Genomic DNA, 22,075 nt, shown 5'->3' on the forward strand with positions numbered 1-22,075 from the left:
ATATGCAATCTATGCCTAGGTTATTCAATCTTAAGTACTGAAAAGAACAGTAAGGTTTTATTTGAAACACAGTTTCTCAATTATCTGTGTGTAATATATGGAACCGTTTTCTTTAAGTCAGAACATTTATTAGAGCTGTTGAACATGACTTCAGTGTCATTAGACTTCTAATGATTTTATTGAGGGCTTTCCATGAACATGAGATGTATAAACTATACTCAGGAACAGATGTTACAGTTATACCAAAGCCTAAAGGCAGCCAAACACAGAGACAAAGGACCTGGACTGTGGGCTTAGCTTTGGTTCAAATCACTGCTACTCACAAGCTGTCTCTTAACCAATTTAAACCTCAGGTTGCTCAACCATGAAATGGACATAATAGTAGAGAATTATGAGGATTAAATGAGAAAATACATATAAAGCTCTTGTCTAGTATAGTCTAAGTACATAAGAACTCAATATATGTTAGCTATTATTATTAATCAGTAGATTGTCTCCTGAATATGTCTTTGATGTTTACTATTAGTAGTGGCTATAATTTTTTAAAACTAAAATAATAAAATAAAATAAAGCAGTACTAATTTGACTTAATATGTTCTAGTTATTTTATTCAAAGTGAAAATGACTTGTTTTTTCTGATTAAAAAAATACATATTGGGCGCCTGGGTGGCTCAGTTGGTTAAGTGACTGCCTTCGGCTCAGGTCATGATCCTGGAGTCCCAGGATCGAGTCCCACATCGGGCTCCCTGCTCAGCAGGGAGTCTGCTTCTCCCTCTGACCCTCCTCCCTTTCATGCTCTCTGTCTCTCATTGTCTCTCTCGCAAATAAATAAAATCTTAAAAAAAAAAAAATTAAAAAAAATACATATTCATTGACATTCAAATCATAAGGAAAATTATAAAGAAAAATGGAGAAAAATCAGTGAAATTTATACATGCATAGATATACATTGTTATTACTTTAATGACACTTCTTTTTTTTCCAAAAGAAGGATTAATCTACCTGTGTCTTTCTGTTTTTTTGAAATATAATTGTAAAGCTCTTGTTTCATGACCACTATTCATAAACTAGCCATAAAAATGGAAAGGCAGGTCTCCTTTTTGAGGAGCAGAAAGAGTAGAGATAAAACGTCTGGCACCATCCTCTCCGTGTTCAAATGCCAACTTTACCACTTACTAGACATCTCATCCTGGGCAAGTCACTTAGGCTCTGCCTCTTAACTTCCTTATCTGTGAAGTGGAGTTGTTATAAGGATTAAAGGAGTTAATAGACAAGTACTTAAAACAGTGCCTGGTATTTAGTAAGTAGTACATAACAGTTAACTATTATTATAAATGGTCATACAAACGTACCTATTATATGCTGTTATATAAATATAAAGCAGTTCATAGAACCAGTTATGTATAATATTATTCCATTTGTATAAAAAGAACAAAGTATATAATATCTATTTATATACATAAGCACAAAAATATTTGAAAGACTGTACATAAAACTGTTAACATGATTATCTCAGGAAGGATTTTCACTGGTTCTATAATGTTGCAATTTTTTATGACCCTTAAGTAAGAAATCAATAAAAATAGTTCACTTTAAAAATGTATTTTTTTTTGAAGTGGAGAAAATAAAAAGAGAAAGAAATTAGAGGAAATTAACAAAACTCCTGGTTTTCAGAAAGATGACAATAGTTGTTAGTTTTTCCTGCTATCCTGGGAAAAGAGAGTTTAGAGCTTATAGAGAATTAAATTCACTATAGTGAAAGTACATTATAGTAAACCCAAAGCTATAATTGTCCTTTACTAAAGAGACATTATTTTCTGTGATTTCAAGAAAAATATTCAAAAGGAAAAAAAAACATTTAAGCACCTTTAAAATTGCTAATAAATACACCTAAGGTTATTAAATTTAACAGAAAGGTGGCTGACGCATAAACTACTAAACAACCATATTTCCCCTTTATTTTACTGGGGCAAGGATGCCACATCAAGCCTTAAACACCTTTGATGTCCAAACTGTATATGTTCTGCCTAATTTATAGAGGATTAAGGTCTATAAAATTCTAAATTCTAAAGCAAAGTTTCCAAATGTTTAATATCAAATGGCAGCTTTTCTGAGAATGAATACAATGCCTTTTGGCAGGTGTCATAAACTTTCTAAGTCTCAGTCTCCTCAGCTATGAAGTAGGGAAAATATCCTATGAGGCTTAAGTGAGAACATGCAGTACTCCTGCAGAACATGACAGCCTAAAAGGAATCACCAACCTGGTTATTAATATTATTTTGTCTAATATATTATAGACTGTGTTTTCAGTACTTCACAAAAATACATTCTGGCTTGAGCGGAAGCTTTAGACTTAAAAATATTAGCTCTTAGCTGCTACACATGCCATTTATGTCCAATACATCTCTCTCAAATGTCACCAGTTACATATACTATCCCAAATTTCTGACCTGTGCTGATGACAGATCACCATCTATTGTGATGTCACCCAGTACTTTATGGTAATATTTCATATGATGTTTTTTCTGGCTACAGTTTAAAGGGCACTTCCTGTCTATGGAGTAAAGCCTACCATGTTATCAAAATATGTAACTGAAGGATTACAGTATGACTTCCTGTGATTTTATTTCTATATTGTTGCCTTAAATAGCAATGAGTAAATCTTCTAAATTATGCCGTAAGACTTCTTGTCCAAGAAGCAATATATTCTGCAATCTCATTGACAAAATTGTTAAACGACCATCCTTGCAGTTTTTGGGTCAGTGGGGATATCACTGTTATGAACCTAGGATTTACAGAACCCTGGCAAAAATTCTGAGGCATGTCAACTTGGATGGGTTTGACATACTACTTTCAGATTATATTGCATTTGTGGAAAAATCAGGATACCGTTTCGAACTAAATTTTAATCTTGAATTTACTGAAATATGTGTGAATACAATTCTGTACTGGGTTTTCGCCAGAAAAGGTAATCCTGACTTTGTGGAACTGCTTCTCAAGAAGACAAAGGACTATGTTCAAGACAGAAGTTGTAACCTGGCACTGATATGGAGGTAATAATCTCATGTTTTCACCATAAGAGGAGAAAATTTCTCTTTAGGAGATTATATTACTTCTTTTTTTCTAAAATCAACACACGTAGTGGCTATATATGGATGAGGAATCCTGACTTGATTGCTCATTCATTTGTTCACTCCTTCATTATTTATTCAATAAATGCTCCCTTATACATACATTATTATTACCAATAAATTTCTAGCAGTTCCGCTCTATAAAGTTTACATGTTAGTGCTCAAGGTAATGGCATGTTCAACAACTTAGATTTCTCTAACTAGACAAAGACATTATTTTGGGTAATACCGTAATCTCTTCTTAAAAATACCAATAATATATATCTATAGTACGTATATAGTAAAATGACTTTCAAAGCATAATGCAGAATGTACACACATATTCACTTAGTAATAGTTATTAAACATAATAATTCCCTTTTTGTATGACTCCAAATCCTCCAAGATTGAACACAATGAAGTCAAATATCTGATTAAGTCTGCTATAGAACTAAATTTTCACATAGTCTGAAATGTCAAACTAAATAATGAATACTACTGAGGATCTCATAGAATAAAATCTTCAATGTGACCTCTTTGTAAAGTCCATAATATAGATTCTAAAGTTACTTAGTTTGCAGTAACTAACTCACTCTACAGTTTTGGGTACTAGCTTGATTAGAACTAATGTGCATTTGTTCACTCATTCAACAAATTACTTATATACCACCTTACTATGTATAAAGCACTATACTAGCTAGGCACAATGATAGGAGCAAGAATGCAGTAAAAAACAAGACAGATAAGATCAGTTAAAGACTAAACCAATTTAGATTCTGCCTGAAGCAGTTGTTCTCTTGATTGTATATCACTGTGATATTGGAGAACCACTAGATTGCTTTTCTTAATGATCACCCAAGTACATGAACTAGCTGCGGTCTGGAATATCAGTAAATAAAACCCCCAAATAGCACCTTTTGGTTGTTTTAAGGACCATTATATCTGTAACTATCACAAAGAGCAGCAGCTTTTGAGTGTCACTAGCTGGACTAAGTAACGCCTATATTGTAGGCCCAAGGAAAAGAAAAATGGAGTAAAACAGAGGAAGAGAAGATAAATTTTAAAAATTTTTAAATGGGAACCAAAAGGGGAAAACTGAAAGGAGAGGAAGGAAAATGAAATAAAGAGAAACACACAGTGGGATATGATACAGTGCCATTAACAACTGTCTTAAGTGACAGTTTTAAAATCGAGAAATTTTGACTTAGACACATCCACACACATCCACAAGGGAAAATACATTACTAGCCAATTCTATGTAGCACAACATCATCTGGATCTTGCAGAATCATAGAATTTTATTTAGATTCAGATGGGATCTATGAATTCATTAGCAAACTTCCACCTGGGGCAGCAACCCTATGTTGAACACCCTGGCTGATGCTCATATGGTCTCTGCTTGAACAACTCTAATAGTAGTTAACTATTTCATGAGGTAAACCATTCCTTTGCCCAGGGACCCTTCTGTTTCCCAGCTATACCTGTTCTGTCTCCCATGACTTTAAATATTATGTGTATGCCAATGACTCTCCACTTTCTCTCCAGCCCTGACCTTTCTTCCTCTGAGCTCCAGATTCCTTCTATATAAAGTTGTCTACTCAACATCTCCACAAAGCATCTCAAACTTAACAGAAATAAGACAGAATATTAATCTCACTCTCTCCCTGTCAACCTGTTCCTTCCCCTGAATTCCCTATCTGACTAATGGCCCCTTCTGTTCTATCCTGTTGCTCAAGACAGAAATCCAGGATTTATTCTTGATTCTTCTCTTTCATTCATCAACACATTAGCAAGTCCTTTTGACTATGTCTCTAAAACATATGCCAATTACACTTTTTGTTTCCTCCATTCCTTAACCCAGGTGAAGCCACATACATCTCTTGCCCTGCACAACTGCTACAGACTGCCAAAGAGTCTTTCAGCTTCCACTCTTCCCTCTCAACTCCTGTAATCTATCCTTGACTCAGAAGCTTGAACAACCTTATAAAAATGTGAAATATATCACCCATGCTTAAAATCCTCCAAATCTTTCCCATCATAAGTGAAATAAAATTCAAACTCAATACCCGTTTTTTAAAAGTCCCACATGATCTGGTCTCTCACTATATCAACCAAATCCAATCTCATGTCATTCTCCCCCTTGAATACTATATTCCAGCCACCCAGACCTTTGTTTCATGAACATCTTCAATTTCATTCCTGCCTGAAGGTCCTGTAATGACTGTTATCTCCAAGTGAAATAAGTCAGACTGAGAAAGACAAATATCATATGATTTCACTCAGATGTGGAATCTCAAGAACAAAATGAATAAATAGAGAAAAAGCAGAAACAGACCCATAAATACAGAGAACAAACTGATGGTTGCTAGAGGGAAGGGGGGGAAGGGGATGGGCAAAATGAGTGAAGGGGAATGGGAGATAGAAGCCTCCAGTTATGGAATGAGTAAGTCACAGGAATAAAAGGCACAGCATAGGGAATGTAGCTAATGATATTGTATGCACTGTATGGTGACAGATGGTAGCTACACTTGTGAACACAGCATAATGTATAAACTTGTTGAGTCATTGAGTTGTACACCTGAAACTAATGTAACATTGTGTGTCAACTATACTCAAATTTATTTAAAAAAATAATAAAATAATAATAACTGTTCCCTCTGCCTGGAAATCTCTTCACTCAGATCTTCCTATGACTAGTTCCTTTTTATCAGGTGGAACACAGTATAAATGTCATCCCTTCTGGGGTGCCTGGGTGGCTCAATCGTTAAGTGTCTGCCTTCAGCTCAGGTCGTGATCCCAGGGTCCTGGGATCGAGCCCCGCATCAGGCTCCTCGCTCTGCGGGAAGCCTGCTTCTCCCTCTCCCACTCCCCCTGCTTGTGTTCTCTCTCTCACTGTGTCTCTGTCAAATAAATAAATAAAATCTTTAAAATAAATAAATAAATACATAAATACATAAATAAATGTCATCCCTTCAGAGAGGCCTTCTCTGGTCTCACCATCTAAAGAAGCCACTCATTCACTATCATGACACTTTTAATTCTCTGCATAACATCGATCACTATATGTTCATTTGCTGTTTTTTTTTTTCATTGATTATTTTGTTCACTATCTACTGTCATTAAAAGTAAGTTCCATTAAGAGGAATAACCCTACTTCGTCAATATTGAATCCTCAGTGCCTAGAACTATGTAGATACATTGCAAGAGCTCAATCAAGATTTTGTTGAAAGAAAAAGTGAATTTTTATGCAGCTTTATTAGATTCTTCTTACTCATCATGCACTAAAATCTGTCTCCATTTCTCCAATTCTGCCCCCAGAGCTACGGAGAACAAAGTCTATTTTTTTCTCCTACATGAAAATCTCTCAAATATTTGAACACAGCTATTATGTCCCCATAGTGAATACCTTAAGTTTCCTATTATCTGTTGTTCTTTATTCTTACAGCAACATCATTTTTTGGTCACCCTCCCCAGGATACACTCCAGTATGATAATTTCCCCATTGTAATAATGAAGTGTCTAAATAGGTCCCTGGAGGAGAGGAGATAGAACAAATGAGGGAAAGGAACTTAAGTTTGTTCATTTTTATAACAAACCACCAATAGTAATCTAAATGCCACTGTATGACAGACCGTAAGTGGTTAAAGAGAGATGATACCATTCAGTTAAAAATAACAATAATCATTTATTAAGCATTTTCTCCAAATACTGTGTTATTTTTGGGGAATACAAAACCAAACAACCATATTTCCTGATTTTGGAGAGCTCACAGACTAATAAGTGAACCATAAAAATTATAATTATACTATAAATGCAAAAATAGAAGCACGTACAAGTAGAGAGAACAGAGAAAGAATTTAACACTATTGGGAAGGAACAGATACCTGAGAAAGCTCTCTAGAAGAGAGGATGTCTTAAATTGATTTTCAAAATATGAAAGGAAGTTTTCCCTTCCTTTAGCCCTTGAAGAAATATAATCTAGGTAGAGGCGGGATGACTAAAACCAAAGGAGATACAAACAATATGTTGCATTCAGTGATTATCAGAATTGTCTATGACAATAATTGTCTAGATAATTATTCAGTTGCTAGAAAGTAAGATAGGAAATTGGGTAGTAGTGACAGATGAAGCCTAGAAGTGAAAGCCTGAAGTACTTTGTAGACCATGCTAAGGAATTTGAAATTTACACCATGAGTGATGCCCAACCAGTGAAGGTCAGATTTGTAGTATGAAAAGATTCATCAGCTCCCATTTGAAGACTAGACTGGGAAGGGAGGGTGGGACTAGAGGCAGGGAGAACAGTCAGTAGACTGCTCAAACACTCCAGGTACAGTGGCAGTTCCAGAACTTCTATAGAAAAAGGGTTGTGGGAAGCAATCTTATTGAAAAGAGGTAGGTAACCAGAGAGGTTGCTTGAAGCTGAATTTGCATAGTAGGCACTCTGTGCTAACTTAGCTTCCATGTGTATCTATAATAGTTTTAGGGAAAGAACTAATTCTGCTCTGCCACCATCTTCTCCAGCTTCTGGCTATTCTTTGATACCACAATTCTCCAGGTAAGACATAATGAGAACTTAAATAGCAGTAGGGGAAAGAGGAGATATTATTAAATAGAATAACAAAACATAGTGAGTGATTAGAAGCAGAGCATCAGAGAAAGACAAGAGTTAATTTCAAATTTCTAAATTTTAAGACTCATTGATGGTTGTATTAGTTTCCTCTTGTTGTAACAAACTGTCACCAACTTAGTGGCTTAAAATGATATAAATGTATTATTTTTTAGTTCTGGAAGTCAGAAGTCCAAAATGAAGCTACTGGGCTAAAATCAAGAGGTCAGCAGGACTGGTTCTTTCTAGAAGCTCTACAGGAGAATGGGTTTCCTTGTCAGCTTATAGAGGCTTCCTGCATTCCTTGGTTCATGGCCTCTTCCTCCATCTTCAAAGCCAGCATTATAGAGTCATAGCTCCTTCACTGACACTGATTCTATTTTTCTCTGACACATCTTATAAGGGCCCTTGTAATTACACTGGGTCCACCTGCATAATCTCACGTCTCAAGATCCTTACCTTAATTACATCTGCAAAATCCCTTTTGACAATTTGAGAGGCCATTATCCAGCCTACCACAATCGTCATACCACAAATCTATCAAGATTATTATAAAGGACCTAAAAATTCAGCTTGGGACATAAGAGTTTGCATTACCTAAGGGATATCCAGGTACAGTAGGTATCTAGATAGCATCATCCTTGATGTGTCTTTCTCTTACATTCCACATCTTATCTGTCAGGATATCTGTTGGTTCTACCCTCAAACAATACACAGAATCTGACCATCTCTACTGTTATTACCTTGTACTAAGTAATTTTCTTCCTCCTATCCCATAACAAATTCTCAAAAAAGGTAATATCACATTGCTTTTCTATTCAAAATCTCCAATGGCTCCTCCATTCTATTTAGAGTAAAATATGGAAGTCCTTTCAGTGATCTACCAGGCTCTACAGGATGTGGCATCCCATTATCTCTGTCCTTGTTTCCTACTCCTCCTCACCCTTTTCACTCTTTCAGTCCCAATGGCTCCCTTACTCTTCCCTTACCACTCCAGAACACTCCTGCCTTAGGATCCTTAAATATCTAAATAATTAATGTCTTCATCTCCTTCTTCTTTATTCAGATGTCACCTTTCAGTAATGCCTTCTCCTATCATCCTATTTAAAATTGGAAAATGAAAAATAAAAAAAAAAAATAAAATAAAATTGGAAAATGCCCTCATATATCCTCCTAGCACTTCCATACTTCCTATACTTCTCTACTTTTTCTTTTTTCTTATCAAATCTTCTAACATATTATAAAATTTGCTTTTTTTTTTTGCTATGCTCATTCTGTGCTGTTTTCCCTCACTACAATGCAAGCAGCCATCTTTGTTATGTTCACTCACATATCCCAAGCACCTAAAACAGTGCTTGGCATACAGAATGCATTCAATAAATATTTGTTGACTAAATTAATAGATAGTAATTGAAGTTATGGTCATGGATAAAACTGCCTGAGAACAATAAGTCAAAAGAAAATTAGTCAAAAGGCCAAATCTTCTTTACTTAGATGTTAAGGGCAGAGAAAGAGAAACCAGTCAAAGATGGTTGAAAAGGAACAGCGAAAGAGGTAGGTGGATAACTTGGAGAAAATAGCCCTACTAAGTTAGGATAAAACATGGTTCCAAGAAAGTCAACTGTCTTAAATATCAGAAATAAAATTATGGATAATCATCTCTTAAATTTGGTGGCTAAAAACTAAAAGAGAAGTAGAAAAAATAGAAATAATTAGTATAGCTACAAAACTGAATCATTCTCTGCATGTCTATATGGAAATATTATGCCCCATTTCATAAGCATATATGACAGGTTTTCAGATACAGAGGGTTCAGTTCATTAACTTCACATTTAAAAACTAATTCTTGCTGTGCTTGCCTTACTCCATCCATATAAGTACTGTTATAATTAACTGTCAGTACAGATTAAGCAAATTTTGGTTTACAGTAACATGCTCTTTAAACATGAGGATTAATCATGTCATTTGGGTACAGATTAGACTTTTAAATCTCATTTTAAGCCTATTTGAGTTTTAGTTATGTTTTCAACATTTTTGGTCCAAAATTACTTCTAAAGGTAGTATCAATTTTAATATTTTAAAATCAGCTAATATCTCCAAATCTTACCAAGGACAACTTGTGGTATCTTTGTCCCCGCAAGTCTCCTGAATTCCTATACTTAGCAATATTCTTAGTCAAATATCTTAAGAGTGAGCAAGATCAGAGGCGGTTCAAGATGGTAGTATAGGAGAATCCTGAACTGACCTCCTCCAATGGACACAACGAATCTACATCTATATATGCAAAAATTCCCCCTAAGAAAACCCCCAAAACTAGCTGAACAGATCCTCCAGAGCAAAAGATTAACAGATTGGGGAACCTGGGTGGCTCAGTCAGTTAAGCGTCCAACTCTTGATTTTGGCTCAGGTCATGATCTCAGGGTCGTGAGATCGGAGCCCTGCATCAGGTTCCATGCTGGGCCTGGAGCCTGCTTATGATTCTCTCCCTCCCTCTTTCTCTGTCCCTCTCTACCCACACCCTCAAAAAAACAAATTAAAAAAAAAAAAGATGAACAGACCATGTTAGATGGGTAGGGGAAGCAAAGACACGGTCTTGCCAAAAACCCCACCCCTGGCATGCCAACCCACAAACAGGAGGAGACAGGGATCTCACAAATACAGAGCTTCTCCCTGAGAAGCAAGGGGTTTGTGCCCCACACCAGACACTCCAACCCTTGGGACCTGCACTGGAGAGATGAGCCCCCAAAACACCTGGCTTTAAAAACCAACAGGACTTAACGTTCAGGAGAAATAGTGCTGTAGGAAATGAAGATTCCACTCTTAGAGGATTCACAAGCAGACACATTCATTTTGGGACCAAGTACAAAAGTAGCAGATTGAAAAGTGCCTAGACCATACGTGAAAGAGATTCATTTGCTAACCTTAAGGTATCTGCCAGAGGGGCAGAGCCTGTTGAGACTTTCCAGGACAAAGGCACAGTGGACATCTTTTCAGCATTCTCCCTCTACTTTGCTAGTGCTGGCATCGGTAGGTACCATCTTTGCACTATCTCTTTACCTTACTGCTTACAAGAACTTACTTCATATGTAAGGACACACATAGACTGAAAGTGAAGGGATGGAAGATGTTTCATGAAATGGAAACCCTCCTCCCCCACCAAAAAGCAAGGGTAGTTATACTTACATCAGATAAAATAGACTTTAAAGACTGTAATAAAAGACAAAAAATGGGCATTATATAAAAATAAAAGGGTCAATCTAACAATAAGATATAACATCTGTAAATATTTATGCACCCAACATAGAAGCATCTAAATATATAAAGCAAGTATTAACAGACCTAAAGGGAGAAATTGACAGTAATAAAACAAGAGAAAGGGGCTTTAATATACTACTTACATCAATGGATTGACCATTCAGGCAGAAAATCAATAAGAAAATATCAACCTTAGTTGATACATTAGACCAGATGGACTTTATATATATATATATATAACTCTGCATACAAAAACAGCAAAATATACATTCTTCTCAAGTACACATAGAATAGTCTCCAGGATAGATTATATGTTAGACCACAAAACAAGTCACAATAAATCCAAGACTGATACCAAGTATCTTTTCCAACCACAATGGTATGACACTAGAAATAAATTATAAGAACACTGGAAAAATCATAAATATGTGGAGATTAAAAAATGTGCTACTGAACAACCAATGTGTCAATAAAGAAGTGAAAGGAGAAATCAAAAAATACCTTGAAATAAATGAAAATAGAAATACAACTTACCAAAATCAATGAGATAAAGCAAAAGCAGTTCTAATAGGGAAGACTACAGTGATACAGGCCTACCTCAAAAAGAAAAAAAAAAAAAAACTAGAAAAAGCTCAAATAAACTAACTTTACACTGGGGTGCCTGGGTGGCTCAGTCGTTAAGTGTCTGCCTTCCACTCAGGTCATGATCCCAGGGGCCTGGGATAGAGCCTCGCATCAGACTCCCTGCTCAGCCAGGAGTCTGCTTCTCCCTCCATCCCTCCCCCTGCTCCTGCTCTCTCTCTCCCTCTCTCTCTCTCTCCCTCCCTCTCAAATAAATAAAATAAAATCTCAAAAAAAAAACAACCAAATTTACACCTAAAGGAACTAGAAAAACAAATGAAGCTCAGTTAGTAGAAGGAAGGAAATAAGAAGATCAGAGCAGAAATAAATGAAATAGAAACTAAAAATAAAAAAGATCAATGAGACTAAGAACTGGTTATTTGAAAAGATAAACAAAACTGACAAACTTTTAGCTGGACTCATCAAGAAAAAGAGTCCAAATGCAAAAATCAGAAATGAAATAAAAATTACAACTAATACCAAAGAAATACAAAAGGATCATTAGAGACAATTATAAACAATTATACACCAAAAATTCAACAACCTAAGAGAAATGGGTAAGTTCCCAGAAACATACAATCCTCCAAGACTGATTTGTGAAGAAACACAAAGTCTGAATAAACCAATTACTAGTAAAGAGATTGAATCAGTAATCAAAAACTTCCCAACAGGGCGCCTGGGTGGCTCAGTTGGTTAAGCGACTGCCTTTGGCTCAGGTCATGATCCTGGAGTCCCAGGATCGAGTCCCACATCGGGCTCCCTGCTCGGCAGGGAGTCTGCTTCTCCCTCTGACCCTCCCCCCTCTCATGTGCTCTCTCTCTCTCTCTCATTCTCTCTGTCTCAAATAAATAAATAAAATCTTAAAAAAAAACAAAAAAAACAAAAAAAAAACAAAAACTTCCCAACAAACAAACGTCCAGGACCAGACAGCTTCACTGGTGAGTTCTACCAAATATTCAAAGAAGATTTAATACCTATCCTTCTCAAACCCTTCCAAAAACTGAAAAGGAGGGAACACTTCCACACTCATTTTACAAGGCCAGAATTACCCTAGTGACAAAACCAGACACGGACACTGTAAAAAATAAATAAAATTACAGGCCAATATCCTTGATGAACATGGATGCAAAAATCCTCAACAAAATATTAGAAAGCCAAATTCAGTAATACATCAAAAGGATCATACACCATGATCAAGTAGATTTGTTAAAGGGATGTAAGAATGGTTCAATACCTGCAAATCAATCAACATAATACACCACATTAAAAAAATGAAGGCTAAAAATTATATTATCTAATCTTAATAGATGAAGATAATGCATTTGACAAAATCCAACATCCATTTATGATAAAAACCATCAACATGATGGGTATAGATGGAAGGTACCTCAACATCATAAATACTATATATGACAAACCCACAACTAACATCATACCCACTGCTTTAAGATCAGGAACAAGACAAGGATGCCAACTCTCACCACTTTTATTCAACATAGTATTAGAAGTCCTAGACAGAGCAATTAGGCAAATAAAATATAAATTAAAATAAATTAAAAAATAAAATAAAGTACATCCAAATTGGAAAAGAAAAACTGCCACTATATATAGGTGACATTATTTTATATATAGAAAGCCCTAAAAACTCCACCAAGTTAAAATGAATAAATTCAGTAAAGTTACAGGGTATAAAATCAATATACAAAATCTGTTATTTTTATATACTGTGAACTATCAGCAAAATAAATTAAGAAAACAATCTCATTTATAATTGCATCAAAAAGAATAAAATACCTAGAAATAAATTTAACCAAGGAGGTGATAGATCTGTACTCTGAAAACTCTAAGATATTGATGAAAGAAATTGAAGAAGACACAAATAAATGGAAAGATATTCTGTGTTCATGGATTAAAATAATCAATATTATTAAAATGTCCATATCACCCAAAGCAATCTACAGATTCAATGCAATCTCTATCAAAATTTGAATGGCATTTTCCACAGAATTAGAACAATCCTAAAATTTGTGTTGAAACAGAAAAGATCTTGAAAAATGAAAGCAGTCTTGAAAAAGAAGAACAAAGCTGGAGGCGTCATGCTCCCAGATTTCAAACTATATTAAAAAGATAATAATTACAACAGTATGGCATAAAAACAGACACACACATCAATGGAACAAAATAGAGAGCCCAGAAATAAACCCATGCATATATGGTTAATTAATATTATGAAAAAAAAGACAAGAATATACAATGGGGAAAGGACAGTCTCTTCAATAAATGATGTTGGAAAAACTGGTCAGATGCAAAAGAATGAAACTAGACCACTATTGTATACCACACACAAAAATTAACTCAAAATTGATTAAAGATGTGAATGCAAGACCAGAAACCATAAAACTCCTATAAGAAAACATAGACAGTAAGTTCCCTGACATTGTTCTTGGCAATATTTTTTGGATGTGACTCCAAAGACAATGACAACAAAAGCAAAAATAAACTAAAAAGCTGCAGCACAGTGAAGGAAACCATCAACAAAATGAAAAGGCAACATACTGAATGGGAAAAAGAATATTTGCAAATGATATATCTAATAAGGGGTTAATATCCAAAACATATAAAGAAATCATCAACTCAATAAAAACATCCTATTAAAAAATGGGCAGAGGATCTGAATGGACATTTTTCAAAAGATCTATAGATAGCTAACAGTCACATGAAAAGATGTTCAAGGGGTGTCTGGGTGGCTCAGGGTTGTGAGTTCAAGCCCCACATTTGGCTCCATGCCCAGCATAGAATCTACTTAAAAATATTAATTAAAAATTTTTTAAAAGGGTCACCTCGGTGGCTCTTTGGTTAAGCACCCAACTCTTGATTTTGGCTCAGGTCATGATCTCAGGGTTGTGAGATCGAGTACTACATCAGGCTCCACGCTGGGCATGGAGCCTGCTTGAGATACTCTCTCACCCTCTTCCTTTGCCCCTCCCCCTTCCACACTTTTGAAAAAAAAATTGATAAAATTTAAAAAGTTAAAAAAGAAAAGATGCTCAACATCAGTAATCAAGGAAATGCAAATCAAAACCATGAGATATCATTTTACATCTGTCAGGATGGCTGTTATAAAAAAGACAAAAAATAACAAGTGATGTCAAGGATACACAGAAAAGGAAACCCCTTATGCAATATTGGTGGGAATGTAAATTGGTGCAACTACTATGGAAAACAATATGGAGTTTCTTTGAAAAATTAAAAACAGAACTGCCATATGATCCAGCAATTCTACTTCTGGGTATTTACCTGAAAAAAACAATAATGCTAATACAAAAAATATATGTACCCCTCTGTTCACTACAGCATTATCTACAATAGCCAATACGTGCAAACAACCTAATGTCCATCAATGGAAGAATCGATAAAGAAGATGTGGTGTATATATATATATATATATATATACACACACATACATACAGTGGAATATGACTCAGACATGAAAAAAGAATGAAACTTTGCCATTTTTGACAACATGGAATGAACTTGAGGGTATTATGCTAAGTGAACTAAGTCAGACAGAGAAAGACAAATAACATGATTTCACTTATATATGGAATCTAAAAAACAAAACAAACAAGTAAACAAAACAAAACTCATAGATACAGAGAAAAGATGGTTGCCAGAGTGAAGGGGGGTTGAGGGCAGGTCAAATGGGTAAGGGGGTCAAGAAGTACAAACTTCCAGTTGTAAAATAAATAACTCATGGTAATGTAATTTACAGCATGATTACTATAGTCAATAATATTTTATTGCATGTTTGAAAGGTGCTGAGAGTAGATCTTGAAAGTTCTCGTCACAAGAAGAAATATTTTTCTAATTTTTTATGAGGACAGATGGTAATTAGACTTATGTTAATTGCTTCACAATGTATACAAATATTGAATCATTATGTTGCAGACCTGAAACTAATATGTTATATCAATTTTACTTCAATAAAAAAGACATATCTGAAAAAAAAAGAACAAGCAAGATTAATAAATTAGATTGCCTTTGAAAAATTTAAATGATTGCACTTCACTAACAGTCTTGTTAGGTCCAAAAACCACAAAATAAATTTAATTACATATATGTTTTTTTCTGGATAATAGTAAAAAAAATCAACAAATACTTGAGGGTCTACTCTGGGCTAAGCATTATTCTAGGCATTTAGGAATATTAATAGCAGGTTAAACAGACAAAAATGTTGCCCTTGTAGAGCTTAAATTTTTATTGCACATCTTGCTCACCCATTTATTTTGAAGATGAGAAAATAAAGATTAGAGATGTTAAATTGTCCAAAATGATATGGGCTTAATAGAGGAATGTACAAAGTGTCATGAGAAGAGAAAGGTCAGGTCATCAAAGAAGTCTTTACAAAAGACTTTATTAGAGTCTTACATGATGAGCAAGACTTGCCAGAATTGAAAAGGGAGAAAGACATATACAAATCAAAGAACTGTGAAAAAGCTGGATGCAATGTGGTTTGGGAAAGTGAATACCTATAAGCAGGACAGGGAATGAAGAAGGAGAAGCAGTTTAGGAGTTCAATTTGGGATATACATTGGAAGTATGTATGAAAAAGATGAGATGTCTGGGGCAATACTGATTTGGAGATTATTCCAACAGAGAATGTATATATTTATATACAGAACTTAGAAGGATATATATAGTAACACTGGCAGAGTTACAACAAAAACTCAACTTCTTAATTTCTAAGATGCTAGTCTGCACTACACCACAGTTTTTTTTGTTTTGTTTTTTTTTGGTGAATCACAAAATCTTGGCATTTCAACACTCAATAAAGCTTTGGAGATAAACTAGTTGGTCTAGTGATTTTGAAACTGTTCTCTTTGGAGCTTCTGGTAAGGGAATCACTACAGGGAAAGTTTTGGGGACTTCTAAATACACTTCAACAGAGAACATATCTAATACAAAACATTCTTTTTATACAGGTAGCTCAGGTAAAAGAATCCTCCAATGTTGCTTTATGCTTGTAAATGAAACATTTACTTCTAATATTTTATTGATAAACACCTACTAATCCTTCAAATCTTAGCTCCAGGATAACCTAAAAACAATGGTTATTTCAGGTAGAGTTAAGTGCCTCTCCTCATTGCTTCTATAGTACACCAAACATGTTTCTATCATAGCAATTATCATTTTGTATTGTATTATTGAATTATTTGTCCATTTCCTTTACTAGACTATAATAAGCATCTTGATATAAAGGACTGTATTCTTCATCTCTCTGTATCTAGTACTCAGTACACTCTGGGAAAGCACGTGTTCAATTAATTAATTAATGAGCAAATGAATACATAAATGCATAAAGACACTAAAACTCAAAGAGGCTGACTAACCCAACATCATAAACCTAGTTAGGAGAAACCAAACCTTGGATCTAGAACCCTTAAATCTCCATTGTTTATAGCATTATACTGTGTTGCCTCCCTCATTAATTAAATATATACAATCTTAAAATTCCTCTTTTTGAATAATGCTCTCCTTGCTCTGCACAGTTTTCCAAAACCAGTATTTATAGTTTGTATGCTGTTCTACAAAACATATTAGTATTTTATTAGACCAATCAAGAGAATTCCAGAGACAAAGGATCATGAATAAAATTTCCCTTTCTTTAGTCCTAAAAGCCATTTTTATTCGGCCAAATCAAGGTTTGATAATGTAAAATCCCCTGTGGTTGGTAATACCATGTCCTATCTACATATAGACACCAATTCATTAGCAAACACAAATATCTATTTCAATTGCAAGGACTACATAAAATTAGAAAAAAATATAATTTTCATTGCTTAAACATACAAACACCAATTCTAATTTTTTTTTAAAGATTTTATTTATTTATTTGAGAGAGAGAGAATGAGAGACAGAGAGCATGAGAGGGAGGAGGGTCAGAGGGAGAAGCAGACTCCCTGCTGAGCAGGGAGCCCGATGCAGGACTCGATCCCAGGACTCCAGGATCATGACCTGAGCCGAAGGCAGTCGCTTAACCAACTGAGCCACCCAGGCGCCCTAACACCAATTCTAATTTTATTAAAATGAAAAAAAAAAAATAAAATTAAGGTAGTTGAACTTATTCCTTCTTCATCTAATCTCCAAACTCAATTCATAACTGACGAGAAGAAAACAAACAAAAAGGTATCAAAACGGTCACATACTTTTATTCTATTAATAAAGTGAAATTTTTAAAAAGCCTTTTTACTTTTTCTGTTTTAAATTTTCCAGAGCTACCTCAGTTTTATAATACTGGTTCTGATAACAATAGGATTTCTCCAGTGAGAAACATAATTGCTATTACTAAAAGTAAACTTCCCATACATTTAAATCGTTTTTGGTTTGTTTCTACAAGTGCAAAGTTTAAATGTGTAATAGAAATTTTCTTATTTTTTAAATTTCAGTTTGGTCTAGATTCATAGAATAGAAAATTCTTTTTAAGACATACGTAAAGATAGGGGTGCCTGGGTGGTTCAGTTAATTAAGTGTCTGCCTTTGGCTCAGGTCATGATCCCAGGGTCCTGGGATGGAGCCCCTGTCAGGCTCCCTGCTCGGCGGGAAGCCTGCTTCTCCCTCTCCCACTCCCCCTGCTTGTGTTTCTGCTCTCGCTATGTCTCTGTCAAATAAATAAATAAAATCTTTAAAAAAAAAAAAGAAGTACATAAAGATAAAGCTACATTAAAAGCCATTTAAGACATTTAATATTTAAGATAATACTATTATTTTCCCATTACTATTAAGACAAAGTGTTTACCACAATTCTTAATTCTGTATTCAGTGAAGCTTTTGTTTGTTTGATTCACAGAACTTTCACACCAGTATACTGTCCAAGCCCACTAAGTGGCATCACACCTCTACTCTATGTAGCTCAGACAAGACAATCTAGTATCTTGAAAATACTCCTGCAATATGGAATCTTAGAAAGAGAAAAAAACCCCATCAACATTGTGATAACAATATTGCTCTACCCTTCAAGAGTGAGAATAATGGTTGATCATGAATTGGTAGACATCCAGGAAGATGCCAAAACATGTTTAGTGCTATGTTCCAGAGTGCTTTCTGCCATTTCAATCAGGGAAATAGAGGTAAGCAAAATATTGTTCTTTGGGTTTAGGCTTAAATATTGATCAATTTTAAGATAAAATTGTGAGACAAGAATGAATTTTATTTCTAATCTATGAATTATATCCAGTGAAAAATTAATAATTGAGTGTAGGCTTATAAATTAAAAAGAGGTAAAATCTAAATTATCTAAATTAAAGAAAATTAGTCCTTTATTAGTCCTTTATTTCATGATTTTGTCTTCTAAATAAATCATTTTAAAAGTTATAGTTTATTTTAGTAGTTACTAAGTAGATGTATGTTATTATTATAGTCTAATTACACAATAACCAGTGTTTAATAGGATTTCTATGTCTTAAGGACACAATAAACTAAAAATTTAACAGAATTCTTTACAGTAGAATATTTAAAATGAGTTACATTTCTCCTCACAAATATAATCACATGCCAAGAAATAAAAATATAAAGGCTTAAAATATTTGTGCAATTGAAAATATCTATCCCTCAGTTCTATGAGCAGAGACTATTTCACATACCCTAGCAATGATCCCAAGCAATGAATTAAATGCTTGTGCTAAGGTGCTAAAGCATATACTAGATATTTTTTGAATAGCTGAGTATTGACTAAATAATAATATATATCATTTAAGCAAAAGTATCAAAAGTACCATATAGTCTACAGATTATAGGTTCTACTAGAGAAATATCTCAGCAATGTCTTTTATTCTTAAATCAACTTAACATTTAGCTTCTAGAATTAAATCTTTAAAAGGGGTACCCTAACTAAAATTTAAAAATTTACCTTTTTATATAGATGGGTCTCCTATCAAGATTTCTCATGGTTTAGCAGTTTGAAATTTTATTCTACAATGTTTGCAATCACCTGGGGGAACTTTTAAGATTTATGTTGTCTGTGCCCAACCTCAGACGAATTAAATCAAAATTCCTGGAGTAAAACCTCAGCATTTGTATATTTTAAAATCCCCTGGATAATTCTGGTGTATAGCCAAGTTGACAATACTACTCTGGAAGGAGAAGCTGATAAAACATCAGTGTGTGATCTGTCTAAAATGAAAAACATATACAGATTCATAGTTGTAAGAAATAATGTTTTGTGTCCTTAGACATATTATTTAAACTTTATATATCATTGTGAGAATAGAAGGGGAATAAAAATACTAGCCTTGGGTAAAAAAAAACTGTGTAAAAAATACTATAAGGGTTATATAAATTTAAGACCTATTTTCTGAATTTAAATACAAAATAAAAATGCTAATAATTTGGACTAACCAGTGATTAATATTACAAAATTGAAATGTTTCCCCTTTCTTCAGACGCAGCTAAGTTTAGGAAGGCGTCCAATTATTTCTAATTGGCTCGACTACATTCCTTCAACAAGATACAAAGATCCATGTGAACTATTACATCTTTGCAGAATAACCATCAGGGCTCAACTACTGACCAACAATATGCTCCCAAATGGAATATTTTCACTTTTAATACCGGTTCGTCTACAGAACTACCTGAATTTAGAAAGTTAATACACATCTCTGTCCTGAGTTCTCTAAGGATACTCACCATTATATGGTTTAGAAGTTAATAAACTATTAACTTATGCAAATTTTTATTGCATTGAATATTTCATTAGAAAATATAATTTTAGGGGCGCCTGGGTGGCACAGTCGGTTAAGTGTCCAACTCTTGGTTTCAGCTCAGGTTGTGATCTCAAGGTCATGAGATTGAGCTCAAATTCCATGAGATGGAATTTGTTCCATGCTCAGCGGGAGTCTGCTTGAGATTCTCTCTCCCTCTCCCTCTGGCCCTCCCACTCATGTTCTTTCTCTCAAACAAAAAAAAAAGAAAATATAATTTCAATGACACCATAAATGAATCAATTTTAAATCAATATATGACTCTGCCCATTACCTTTCTATACAATGGAACAAATTATATGATTTTTGTTATATTTTAGATTTACCCTTCTAATCTGCTCTTAAAAGTTGTTTTGTGTTAGAGCATTATTGTCACCTGTGGAAATTTTGGTCATATTAATGTTCTGAAGCTCCTATTATTTATATGTTCTAAGCTAGTTAAATATTATTTTATATTGTATATTCCTGTTAACAAGTATTTATTGAGTTCTTTTGCAAATAAAACATTGTGCTTGGTGTTAAGGAATAGTCAAGGAAATTAAGATGTGATCCCTTCCTTGAGAAGCCAAAGTCACAAATAATACAAGGTGAAGAATTAGTTGACTAAAGGGTGGGAGTCAGTAGTAAGAGGACAGAAATGAATAATATTTGGAAATAATTAGCCCCCAAAAACAATATGGAACTTTAGTGTTTTAGTGTGTGATACTTCTAAATACTAGATCAGTACTACTTTTTAAATTGAGATATAATTGACATATAACATTATGTATTTTCTGGTGTATAACATAATTCAATATATGTATATATCGCAAGATGATCACCACAATAAGTCTAGTTAACATCTATCATTATAGTTATAATTTTTTTTCTTGTGATGAGAACACTTAAAATCTCATTTCAGCCACTTTCAAATATGCAACACAGAATTATAACTATAGTCACCATGCTGTACATTATATCCCCAGAACTTATTTTATAACTGGAAATTTGTACCTGTTTATTGCCTTTACCCATTTCACCCACCCCCAAACTATATGGATTTTGATACAAAGAAAGCAAAGAATAGTTTTGATCCAACATAACATCAAAATGAAAATTAAATCTGTATATTTAGTTGCAAAGAAATTTATTATCTTAAAAAAATAAAATTTATTCTACTATAATTTTTTAGCTCTTTTCTTTTTAAGTATGTAGGGTACTAGACTTTTCTCTATATAACAAGGTGGTCAAACTGCTGTAATACACAGAAAAGAACTGGGAGACAATTTTCCACAGGTCTCTCACATTTCTGCCTTTTGAGCAGAGGCACCAACTGTCTTATATTTGACTACCTTTTTAAGGATGTTTGTATAACGAACAGCCTTGGAAGACAGAGATAGTGTACCCCTCTGAGCAGAGGCAGGTTTGTTCAGGGTCTAGTATAATAAAGGTAATGTCTTCCTCTGGAAAAAAAGGTCAAGCAGGTTTGCTAGAAGCTCATTATAATAAAAGGGTTTCCCTAGCTCGGGGTTCCTCAGCTATAGAATAAATCCACTGTGTACATATCTAACTGGACCACTCCATATCTTAGAGGATGGGGATACCTGAAACCAACACAAACATGAAGCTCATGCTGCATGATGTGCCATTAGCAATAAAGTCTTGTTTCTGACCCAAGAATCCTTTGTCTTCTGACAGCACACATGAAACTGTGGTAAGCTAAACTGCTAGTTTGCAAGTAAGGTAAA

General features: G+C 34.4%; 1 protein-coding gene across 1 annotated transcript; it reads left to right on the plus strand.

The window, feature by feature from the left end:
- Positions 1-2,388: 2,388 nt before the first annotated feature.
- On the plus strand, positions 2,389-20,317 carry ASB17 (ankyrin repeat and SOCS box containing 17). Its single transcript, XM_032425825.1, has 3 exons — positions 2,389-3,053; positions 18,440-18,719; positions 20,031-20,317. The coding sequence occupies exons 1-3, from the start codon at positions 2,653-2,655 to the stop codon at positions 20,235-20,237; spliced, it is 888 nt and encodes a 295-aa protein (XP_032281716.1). The 5' UTR covers positions 2,389-2,652; the 3' UTR covers positions 20,238-20,317.
- The last annotated feature ends 1,758 nt before the right edge of the window (positions 20,318-22,075 follow it).

This window comes from Phoca vitulina, unplaced genomic scaffold, assembly GCF_004348235.1.
Source record: "Phoca vitulina isolate PV1807 unplaced genomic scaffold, GSC_HSeal_1.0 scaffold2, whole genome shotgun sequence".
Taxonomy (NCBI): domain Eukaryota; kingdom Metazoa; phylum Chordata; class Mammalia; order Carnivora; family Phocidae; genus Phoca; species Phoca vitulina.

Bases quoted from the DNA above. Each gene is read 5' to 3' on its own strand.
- ASB17 (XM_032425825.1), top strand. From the start codon at position 2,653: ATGAGTAAATCTTCTAAATTATGCCGTAAGACTTCTTGTCCAAGAAGC. The intron at 3,054-18,439 runs GTAATAATCTCA...TTTGATTCACAG, and splicing joins AACCTGGCACTGATATGGAG to AACTTTCACACCAGTATACT. The intron at 18,720-20,030 runs GTAAGCAAAATA...CCCTTTCTTCAG, and splicing joins TTTCAATCAGGGAAATAGAG to ACGCAGCTAAGTTTAGGAAG.